We start from the raw sequence: 12,098 nt of genomic DNA, 5'->3' as shown, positions 1-12,098 counted from the left end.
TTATATTTAGTCATCATTTTTATATGGTAAAAATTTTCAAAGCGTCTGTTTTTAATTTCAATTTTCGATCTTGTTTTCATCGTATCAATGAATTTGATTATCTTTTGCATAGATTCCATAACCTTACTAATTACTTGAGTTATTTATATTTATTTGATCCTGATATTCATTTCTCTTCTGGAATAACATTGATTCATAATAACAATCTTGTAATTTAATTAGCATTGATCGTGTCTGTATATAGTATATTATTGTGTCAATTAATTAACTAACTATTAAGGCACAGGTGGATATCGCTGATCTTACTAATCGGAGTTATTAATCGATAAATAAGGAGCTAATCGTGTCTATTAATTTTGCGATAATAGTTAAGCTTATAAGTGCCTATTCTAAAGCTAAACATAAGCTAATACAGATGGCTCCCAACAATCATTGGTCGGTGCATGTTCTCTGGATGATGGTGGCCGCTCGGATGGTGAGTTCATATTTAAATACCACTAATACAGTTCTAGTTTTTAAATACCACTAAATATAGATACGAATTATCTATAAATATTTAAAATCTGACTAATGCTGTTTGAACTATAAAAAATTATTTCATTTAGAAGTGAACAAATCAGACATTATTTACAGCATTGATTGAAATAAATGGTTGAAATATACAATGATTTGTCTGAAATATTCATACAGTTCGCAGAAGAGAAAAGTAAAATGTAGTTTGATCGTTTTACAGACAGACTCAAAGTTAGTTGTATGGTCGACAATTTTTAAATTATGTATGATTTAACCTGTGTGTTTAAAATTTGAATTCTGTGTGTCATTGGTAATGCTTTATGAACCTGAAAGCTTTGTGATCTAGAGTTACATACAAAAGCAGAGCCTCAAGGCTAGATAACTCGTAAACAAAATTAACCAAAAATTAACCTCGTAAGAATTGTTTTAATTTAGTTTCTTTGTGATGCTTCAGATATTAGCAACGCAAGCCTCTCCTACGCCGGCTTCTCCTGCGTCAGCCTCTTCTATTCTGGACTGGCCTACACAAGTCTCTCCTACACCAGCTTTTTCTACGCCAGCATTTTCTACGCCAGTCTCTCCTACGCCAGCCCCGCTTACGCCTGTCTCTCCTATGCCAGTATTTTCGACGACAACCTCTCCTGCCCCAGCCTCTCCTACGCCAGTATTTTCTTTGCCAGCCTCTCCTACGCCAGCCTCGCCGGTCAACGTGACAACGGAGCTTGCAAGTCCACAAACGCAGGCCTTTTCAACCAGCAGCGGCAGTTACCTAATGCAGTTCGATTCATCCGCCTTATATTCAGGAATCCAAATCCAGGAGAACCAACTAATTTTTCCATATGAAAGTTTTTTTCCTAATTTATACGAAGAAAGACAAAAATTTCAACTCACGAGTTTGGATATTGACGCGTCTAAACTCCAGGGAAAGAATGGAAATATTTCGATCGAACATCGTGGAAAATCGTCGCATACAAATCGTCTTCACGATTTTCTCGCGGAGAACCAAATTAAAATAAAAGGAGAAGGTGAGTATCTATCATACCTTCGAGTATTCCTATACATATAACGGTATCTGATTATTCAGTTGCATCCTGAACTATATCCTATAACAGCTACGAGTTCCGTATCACCTATACAACATCCCTTAGCATCTAGGCATCTTATAGGATCTGGGAATCCTAAGTGGGGAAAATGGTGGACGGTGGTTTTGAGGACTGATTTAATTGCAGTTCAGCGGCAGAGGAACGGCATCTACAGTAAATTTTCCAAGTCAGAAATGGGAACCTCTGTAAGAGGTTCATTTTCTAGATCATTTCACTCCCAATCACTCTCTCAATGAGAAAAAATCAAATCCAACTATTCATATGAGATTGAATGCATGGTGTTCGTAACACTTACAACCAAGGTGATGTATTTCCCAATAAAAACGTTTTGCACATATTCTCAGGAAAAATGATTATGTCGTTTAAGCTCCCAAAAAACATGACTTTGTGATAAAAACCTAAATAATATTTAGTGCATAATCATATTTATTGGCTTTCAAAGAAACGAAACGAAATATAGAGTAACCTAATATATTATACAACATGAACGGTTGATACTAACTTTAAACATTGCTGCGATCATGTCTTTTGAAGTGATTTCTTCATGTGAACATGCGGGAACGCAACTGATAGAGGTACGCCAAAGTGACGCTAACAAAAGTAATATTTTCAAAAAATGTTGAATAAATAAACCCACATGCGTCGAGTGAAGCGACGCCGTGAAAAAATAGGCATGAAACCGCCAGTTAATTTTGTTTATGTTTGCAATTAACACCTCCACAAGCTATAAGTATGACTCTAATTTAAGATTTTTCAAGCTCTGCTCCTGGATGCAAAACCTACGGTCATAAAAGTGCCCACATCTCGCGCCGCAAAATTTTCCGTCGCCCTGAGAGTGAGTATGGTAATTTCCCAGTTATAAGAATTTGATTTTATTATAACTATCTTAGACAATAAATTTTGCACTCATTTGGTTTAGATAAAAAATGTCTTTTGAAAAAATACATTAATTACATTAAAAGTTTCAGAGATTTTTTACAGTTCCCTCTTGATGTAGTGATCTTAGAAGTTATCAAGTTCCCTGTTCAAGTTTCCACCCTGATTTCAAGTTCAATATTTATCATCCAGAATTTCATGTTGGGTCTCTGATATGTTTAAAAAATTGCGCGAACATCATTGTGAGTTCGAAAAAATAACTTTTCAAAGCTATTCAGGATTCATTTCATATGCTTTGCATTCAAGTTTCCACTTGATAAGGGAATTTTCGTTAACCCAATAATTTTATAACCAGGTTAAAAAATTCATAACTCGTAAATTGGGCTATGATTCTTGTCAGGATATCGACAAATTTTCCTTGGATTTTGAGTAAATTTTAAAGGACATCCCGTCCTTTCATATTGCTAGTGCATATATTTCTTATTTTCTTGTGTTAAAGAATATCAGAATTTGTTCTTAAATTTGCGTCACCAGAGTACACGCGATTCCAGAGAACACGCAATTTTATAAACAGAGTCAGGAAAACTGGAGATTTTTTTTCTGTTTTCAGTTTGTGAATAGCCGAGATAAATTTTACCCTAGACGCTCCCCTTAACACAATAATTTTATGATCAGTTTAAAAAATTAATAACTCGTAAATTAGGCTATGATTCCTGTCAGGATATGGACAAATTTTCCTTGAATCTTGAGTAAATTTTAAAAGACATCCCATCCTATCATATTGCTAGTGTACATAGTTCTTATTTTATTTTGTTAAAGAATATCAGAATTTGTTTTTAAATTTGCGTCACCAGAGTACACGCGATTCCAGAGAACACGCGATCTTATAAACAGAGTCAGGAAAACTGGAGATTTTTTCTTTTCTGTTTTCAGTGCAAGGACGTTTCTTCGGTGGTGACGGTGAACTGTAATTTTTCCGACGTTTCATTGACGCTCGACTTCCAAGGGCAGGAGATGGTTAACCTCTCCAGGTACAGAGCTCATGAAAGTGCAATACCCTCTGAAATATCTGACCGAAACTGCTAGTGAAAATCAAGGTTTACTTGAGTACAGAAAAGGGGGCGGGAAAAACTCGTTTTAAAGCTACTCAAGATACTTTTTGAATTTTTGAAAAATATAAATAAATTTATACGATAAAATAATAGATTTGGACTGAACCATTAATACTTGATCGTGCATAAATAAAGTTTAATAACTACCTGCCTGTGTCCAGCGACGCGCGGTTCGCAGGCACGCCCCTGCAGTACCGCTTCACGAGCCACGGCTCCTACACGGCCGCCCTGCAGGTCTCTCTGCGCCGCCCCGGCGGTGAAATACGCTGCGTCGCCGCCGCTGTCGCGCCCGTTCACTGCCGTGAGTACTTGCATATCCCTAACAAAATTTAGAGTCGCCCCAGCTTCTGGTACTCCAAATCAGAAGCTGACGAGTCTGTAAATTTTCACTGGCACAGTCGCCGTGGACGTTTTCCTGTAAAATACCGCAAACTTTCGACAGAAACATCAGTATTGGACGTCATGGGTGTTTTTGACGGGAAATACAGTAATGATTTTGTCAATACAGTAATGTCATGGTGAATGTCACGATAAATGATTTTGGTGGCATCATAACTCAAGTCGGTAATGCTCGGTAAATGTAAATACTTGAAGTCTGCCGTCAGTATAGAGAGAGATGGCCTGGATGGCGAAGATTAAAAATTCTGCGTGCATGCGCCAATGAATGCCATGATAAATGACTAGATAAGTCACGACAGATGCCATTCTAGTCAATTAAATTGTAGCACTATATTTAGACTGCCGTAATTCGTATGCTAGATGCCCTTGGCGTCATACACGACAGCAGTCAACAGATCACAGTCGTGTATATGTTTGATCAAACGTCATAATAATTCCACTCATATTAAAGTGTTAGAATAATTTCACTAATACTAGCAGACTGCTGTAAGTGATGTAAATCCAACCCTGTATAGCATGAGGTATAAATGCCTCGCCCGTCTGATAAATACAAGAATAGCTGTTGAGTCCTACTAATTTTATGAATGGTCGATAAATTTCGAGTGTGTGAGGTACAATTTGTTAATGTGAGAAAAAACAATAGGTTATAGTTAATGGACTGAGTAAAGTGTTATCTGTTAATGAGAAGCAGCAGTGCCAAATAGTTTTTTTAACTTTGTTATTTTTTAATTTGTTTATAAATTCGAAAAAAATTTAAGAAAACTCCCGAAAATTTTTTTCAAAAACAAAATTATTTTATTTAATATTACTTCTATTGCCGATGTCGAATAATTTACTCTCAGTTGTAGCTGATTTTCCATCGTAGCAGTTGTTGCCTTCAGTCCTTTAGCTCAACTACGTAGGATTGCCGATCAATTAATAAATCGCGCATTAATTTCAATGAAACTAACGTAAAACGATGCTGCTGCCCTCTATAGCTTGCGGGGAGCCGCCATATGCCACGGCGGCAGATGGAAGCCGAATTATCGGCGGCCACCTGAGCCAGGAAGGCCAACTGCCGTGGATGGCGAGCCTCTTGTACAGGTGACCGAATGATTCAGTCGAGTAGCGGCTTAAATTTCAAACAAACTCTCTTAATATTAACTCCCTCAAAACTCTGACTTATTAAAAATTTCTGTGGTAATATAATTTACATTTATGTAAATTTCCATATTCTCGATTCTGCTCAATTTCTGTATTCAAATGCCCAAGAGAGTTGATTTCAGGCAGCTGATATTCTCTGATATTTTCTTTTTGATAGTCAAGAAATTCCTCACCATGACATTTGCATAACAAGCAAAGTAATCGGCCAAATCTTCTCATAATAATTTAATTCAAAATTTTGCGTGTCATTTCATGCACACAATCTGAACTAAATAAAAAGCATTGAATTCTTACGTTATGTCTCGCCTACAAAAAATTTAGCGCCCGCAACCCGGTGCTAATTGGAATTCAATTTGAGCAAAAAAATGTATTACCTTAAACTTTCACTCACATTAAATTAAAACTTTATAGAGGAGTAAGCTTTAAAATTGTGTCCATATGCCACTGTTCAAATTATAATGATAGGAAGACTTATAATCAACAAATGCGGTCTTAAATACAATACAGTCTTAATTTTATTCTCAGAGGACTTTATGGCAATAAACATTTCTGTGGTGCCTCTGTCATCAGTCGACGCTGGCTCCTGACGGCAGCTCACTGCGTTAAGCCGTCAGTATTGTTTGTTATATTACATATTATGTTAGATTACAGAACACATTTCATTATATTTATATTAGTCAGGCCTTGATAAATAATTGAAAGGTACCTATAACCACTTAAACTTAGCGTCCGTGTCGTTGATAGTGCCATTCAGGTGTGATCCGTGCAAGCGTTTTAAGAACAATACTACTCTGTACAGGTCAGCTCAACAATGATCCACAATAGTCGGCCAACAGCTAGAAATTAATCAGCATACATTTGCATTACAATATGAATAATAAACCATCAAAAATAGACACACCTAAATAATACATGAATTTTTGAAATGGTGTACCGAAAATTTATTACTTCTACATTAGAAACACAAAAGTCAGAAAAAGTCCTGAAATTATTTTTCATAGTTGGATTGTTTTAACGGTCCAATATGTCAAAAAAATAACTTTCGATACCAAAAATAATGTCGGTTGCTCACTACAATGTTCCAGGTTGCCTTTTAAGGATTCGTCGCGCTTGGCAGCGATGGTTGGGGTCACCGACTTGTCCAAAACTAACTCCGGGAAACTGTTGATGGTGAAGACAATAATCCCACACCCGCGTTACGATGAAGGTGAGTGGTTGTTGGTAGCTGCATCACATTAATATCACTGTAACTGATGACTTATTAAGTGAAAGATATTATGTTGGGTTATAGCTGCCACAAGATCTTTATTGCATTTCTTAGAATACAAGCATATAGAATCGTTCCAAAATTCAGGAAATGCTATAGGCTCGCTCGATATTTGTTAGCGAATTTAAACTATTTAACTGAGTCTCAAACTGCGCATAAGGCAGTTGAAAAAATATTTGATTTTTAAATTTGCAAATTGCAAATCTTCTGTTTAGTTTAAAAACCATAGGGTAATTAGAAATATGCACAATTAGAATGAAATTTTCCTATAGGCTTTTATAATTCAAGTTTTATTCATCGGGATGACTCAAGTAAAGTCCCCAGGAGAAGCACGTGTGTGTCATTACACAATAATCAACCGTATCTCGGTATCAGGAGTGTCATAAATAATTGCCTATATACCTGCGTCTCTGTGGCGCAGAAGTTCAATCGAGTCAGGTTAAGTTATTGGAGTTGAAAGAAGGATTAGTGAGTGTTCTCGGGACGAGTGCTAATTGGTGGATTGATCTCGGGATGATTGGTGATTATGAATATAGCAAAAAATTTTGGAAATAAGTATCCGTGGTAATGATTTGATTACAGATCGAATGACTAACGACATAGCGATATTGGAGGTGGACAGTGACATTTACGACAAAGGCGATGGTCGCGTTCGCCCGATTTGTCTGCCATCTGATGACCTCATGATCGACAACATGGCCGCAACTGTCGCTGGCTGGGGGCTTGTCACGGATGGTAAGTTGAAACCCATCTACATATTTGAAAAATATAGAGCGATTCCGAAATCCTTAAATCCGGACCAGAGGTGAAACTGAGTAATTAAAAATCACTCATAGACACTGTCACGAACGCAATGTTCAGCTGGATGGTGCACAACACAGTGAGATGGTATGGAAAGTGGCTGGTTCACACGAAAACTCCTGCCGCGAGGTTCAGAAACCCGGATGTAGAAGATACGTGATGTCATTCCGACGTACGCTGATGCGCAACGCGCACAACTATATAAAAGATCCTATTTGACTGCATCCTGGCAGAAATAACGCCTTACAACCGAAAATAGAACTAAATTTGCAATAGTTCACCAGCGAAAGATACTAGATAACATTAAAAAAATAATTCGGAAAGAAAACTTGTAATTCTCTTGATATTGCTTCCGACGAGCTAATAAAGTAGAGGACAGTACAATGAATAATATTTCTACTATCAACATAACTATCTGAATCCGAATATTTTTAGTAATAGAGCGCTTTCTTTTACTAAACGTATGGCATGGTAACAACCCATCCAGGTTTATGACTAATAGATACATTATCCAAACAATTGAAAATCCTATAACTGTAGTATTTTCTGTATGTTAACTTGCAGGTTTTGTTGGTGAATAATTTCGAAATTAATTTTTTCTGCTTTTAAGAGGATGTTATTCCTGCCCGGGTGATGTCATCTTCTTTAGTAATATAATTTGGCTCCTTGCGCTCAACTATATAAAGAATTCGTGAATTTATTTGGCTTTCTCTTTGCTATTAAATTTATGGCAATTTAGTGATTTTAGCAGACTAATGATATAAGTACTTCTGCAGAATTATCATTAATACGAATGCTTCATTAATTTAACATTATGTAATACCCGATAATCAGTGATATGCGAAAAAAAATCCCCTGGAAATTTTATCTCATGAAGTGTTGATAGAAAATTCCTTCGTTCGTGATGAATTTGCATCGGTGATGACTCGACCGTGCCTACCGCAGGTGGTGAGGCGTCCTCCAAGCTGCTGACGGCGACGGTGCACATCCTGTCACGTGAGCGCTGCAAGCGGCTCTACGCTGGGGGAGGGCACGACGAGGATGAACACGACGAAATTGATCACGAGGAGCATGAAGATGATGAGGATGATCACGATGAGGATGATAACGATGAGGATGATAACGATGAAATTGATCACGAGGAGCATGAAGACGATGAGGATGATCACGATGAGGATGATCACGATGAGGATGATCACGATGAAGATGATCACGATGAGGATGATCACGATGAGGATGATCACGATGAGGAAGATCACGATGAGGAAGAGCACGATGAGGATGATCACGTTGATGATGAGGACGAACACGATGAGGACGAACACGATGAGGTCGAACACGATGAGGACGAACACGATGAGGACGAACACGATGAGGACGAACACGATGAGGACAATTACGATGAGGACGAACACGATCAGGTCAAACTCGATGTGGACGAACACGATGAGGACGAATATGATGAGGATGAAAACGATGGAGATGTACAAGGCGAAGATGAACAAGATGAGAATGAAAATGAGGAGCATGAATACTCTCATGATGATCGCGAAGAAAACGAATACGATGAAGATGATAGTGAAGAGCATGAATACGATTCGAATGAAAGCGAAAAGTACGAATACGATGATAAAAATGAGGAGCTTGAAGACAATGAGGATAATTACGAAGAGCATGAATACTATGAGAATGAAAATGATGAACGCGAATTCGATATTTCCAACGAGATTACCAACGAATTCGAGGATGCTGACAGTAAAGAACCAAATAATTCAGAACAACAATACGGCAACAATGATGAAGGCGACGATGAACATGACCATGCAGACGATCATGAAGGAGATCGTGACGATGAACGTAAAAACGGTCGTGAAAACTCCTATAAATACGACCATGACAACAACTCTGCTGATGACCACGAAAACGACCATAAAGACGACTTTGAAGACGACCATCACGGCGAAAGTGAATACGATGATCACGATTCTATCAGAGATAAACAAACGAAAAGCTACGATGAACATATAAATCACGTCACAACAGACTATGACGCCGATTACGATGAACAGGAATCCGATAGAAAGCATCAGAAGCATTTCATTCCACACAAACGTTCCTTAAAACTCAACTTGGGGCTAAGATCTGAGGTCAAGAGAGGCGCAATCAGGGCCGTAAATCTGCCACGGGCGTGGCTGGGAATTGCTCCCCGAGTGCCTGCCGTAAATCGGCCGTGGCTGCCAAGAAACACGAGGGTGTCTCAGAATCCGGACCTCGGAGACCAGGTTATATGCGCCAGCAACTTCCACGTCTCCGCCGACGCATGCCAGGTACCACACGCTTCAGAAGTCAGGTACCACACGCTTCAAAAGTCTGGTACTACACGCTTCAGAAGTCAGGTACCACATACCACACGCTTCAGAAGTCAGGTACCACATGCTTCAGAAGTCAGGTACCACACGCTTCAGAAGTCAGGTACCACACGCTTCAGAAGTCAGGTACCGCACGATTCAGAAGTCAGGTACCACACGCTTCAGAAGTTCCAATTTGAATGGATTTGCCCTGGTTCTAATTACAGGGACCTTTTCTTGCTCTACAAAAATACTAGCAAATCATCTTCTATTTCCCGGTCCAATGATAATGTCACTAAAACATTTCTCAACGAATATTTTGAGTTGAGATTCCAGTAATCGCTCAGTTATCGTTGGATTTAAAAAAAATAACGTATTATAATAATTTTGAGATATGCTAGAATTTATTCCTGTTATTCATTATCGCAGGGAGACTCGGGAGGCCCTTTGATGAGAGAGGACGACCGGGGGCGCGTGGTGCAGCTGGGGGTGGTCTCATGGGGCCTGGAGTGTGGAGACCCTAACAAGCCAGGAGTCTACGCCAGAGTTTCCAGTGAGTATTTTTAGCGCATTTTCTCATTTATGGAAAAAATGGACTATTGTGCTCGTCATGTCCTTCTGTCCGTCCGTCCGTCCGTGACTTCACGTTTTCGTCGACTAGAAAATGCGCTCTCTGCCACTCAAGGCAGTGAGTCCTGAGTTATATTTTTTGTATTTTTTTTTGTTGACGAATGAATGGTTCTTGAAGTGCGATAGCTCATGTCAGTGATTGTATAGAAAGGAATGTGCTGGAATGACTCCAGTACATGCCTTCATGGTTGGCATTACCTTCACCGGGGTTGACTTTGGCAATTTATTTTTTTATGTTACAAATTATTGGTCATCTAAGTCATCTCTATGCTGGTCAATTCGTGCCATAATCAAGTGTCAATCAAGACTTTTAGACTTAACGAAAGCTTAATGAAAACTAACACACAGGCTATATTGCCTATTATTTGAATAGCGAAGAAAGAAATGAAAGATCAGTGTCAATAATACTGAACGACATTGTTTTTCCAATTAATAAATGTTACAATATCAATGCTAACTAGCAGTTGAAATACTACTACAAATAGTTAGATTGTTTGAACATTTATATTGTTTCATTTTTCTAATTGGGGTTTTTCATAAGTACTCACATAGGTTACTGTACTGTCATGTTCTCTACAGTGGGCCATACTTTCAAAACTCGCAAAGTGAACATAAGTACTTACGCTCTATTCTCTTGTCTATGATTGGTATATTTTGCTTGAAAGGCCGTCAATGATTGGCTGATGAACATACGATCTCTTAACTTTTTTTGAATGTATGGGCCCTGGTAGTAACGCTTCTTTGTTATCTGCCTTACAGAGTACATCAGCTGGATCAGGAGTCTGGTGCACGATGCGCCTCAATGCGGTTGATTTTATACAAGTAAAACTAAACAAGCGTGCGCATTGTGTGGGAGAATAAGATACAATCGAAGCAATACACTGAATTATACTGCCCTGAATATTTGATTTTCCCTTTTCTATCAGTTTGACTGATTGAGATCAATTTTACTGAGAGTGAAAAACTATTGAATTAGGTAATCGTAACGATCATATGAAGAACTTTCATATATTATGAGTTTTTCTATTTCTGTCGATATCAAAATATATTCATTGCATGTATTTGCCGCATCGTGCAGCACATTGTACATACTAGACAATGCATGTTATTCAATTAGGAAAAATTTGCGATTGAAGGTAAGATTACATTTTATGGAAGGATTCAAGGTAAGATTACATTTTAGGGAAGAATTGAAAGTAAGGATTGGGAAGGTAAGGAAGGATTGGGAATAACTGAAATGATATTTTCAAGTTTACCTCGAGTTTTCAAGTTTACCCAAGTTTACCTCAAGTTTACCTCAAGTTACCTCGATTTTGCCAAGGCATTTGACAGTGTCCCACATGAGCGGTTGTTGCGTAAATTGAAGTCTTTGGGAATTGAGATATTTATCTTTCACTTACAACTTATCTTCTGTTTACTTTGGTTAGCAGCATTGTATTATGTTCAAAAGTATCCAGGTTTATTCAAGTGAAATAGTTTTCAATGCGAGCTATAAGTGTTTTTCGCTTTTCTCTACTGTGTTTTTGTTTGAAAATTGTTGAAAATTTTCGAATAATCAAAGAAGCCTAAAAATCAAACAATTTTTAATCTTCATTCCGAATTTTTGAGCAAAGCAAACTAAAGTTCTTTTAGTCACCCTGTTGAATAAATAATTTAAGTTGAAAGATACGAATATACAGTATAACCAGAGATCGGCTATCAAGGCGAAATAGAATTGAGTCTGAACGCAGTTAGCTTTTTAATTAAATAAACACGACAAATGTACGATTGGTAAGAAAAAGTTATATCAATCAATTTTTCCGTTTTGGTATTACAAATAATACAAATTTTGGGGTTGAAGTCGAACGCAGCGTATTTCCCGACACAGACATTGGGTGCGCGTAGAGGCATACCTCCGCCGCTATAT

The 12,098-nt window shown here is 38.0% G+C and overlaps 1 protein-coding gene across 1 annotated transcript; it reads left to right on the top strand.

The window, feature by feature from the left end:
* The first annotated feature begins 291 nt into the window (after positions 1-291).
* LOC108677872 lies at positions 292-11,087 on the top strand. The gene is made up of 12 exons (XM_018166176.2): positions 292-475; positions 968-1,538; positions 2,375-2,451; positions 3,426-3,523; positions 3,766-3,905; positions 4,981-5,086; positions 5,672-5,755; positions 6,232-6,353; positions 6,996-7,148; positions 8,160-9,541; positions 9,992-10,115; positions 10,952-11,087. The coding sequence occupies exons 1-12, from the start codon at positions 416-418 to the stop codon at positions 11,002-11,004; spliced, it is 2,970 nt and encodes a 989-aa protein (XP_018021665.2). The 5' UTR covers positions 292-415; the 3' UTR covers positions 11,005-11,087.
* Positions 11,088-12,098: the final 1,011 nt, after the last annotated feature.

This window comes from Hyalella azteca, unplaced genomic scaffold (assembly GCF_000764305.2).
Source record: "Hyalella azteca isolate HAZT.00-mixed unplaced genomic scaffold, Hazt_2.0.2 contig679, whole genome shotgun sequence".
Taxonomy (NCBI): Eukaryota; Metazoa; Arthropoda; class Malacostraca; order Amphipoda; family Hyalellidae; genus Hyalella; species Hyalella azteca.
This window is presented reverse-complemented; position numbering and strand designations above follow the sequence as displayed.

What these genes read in the sequence shown, in the direction of transcription:
- LOC108677872 (XM_018166176.2), top strand. Translation starts at nt 416, where the DNA reads ATGGCTCCCAACAATCATTGGTCGGTGCATGTTCTCTGGATGATGGTG. An exon ending in ACACCCGCGTTACGATGAAG is followed by an intron (nt 6,354 to 6,995) that starts GTGAGTGGTTGT and finishes ATTTGATTACAG; the next exon opens with ATCGAATGACTAACGACATA. An exon ending in TCTCCGCCGACGCATGCCAG is followed by an intron (nt 9,542 to 9,991) that starts GTACCACACGCT and finishes TCATTATCGCAG; the next exon opens with GGAGACTCGGGAGGCCCTTT.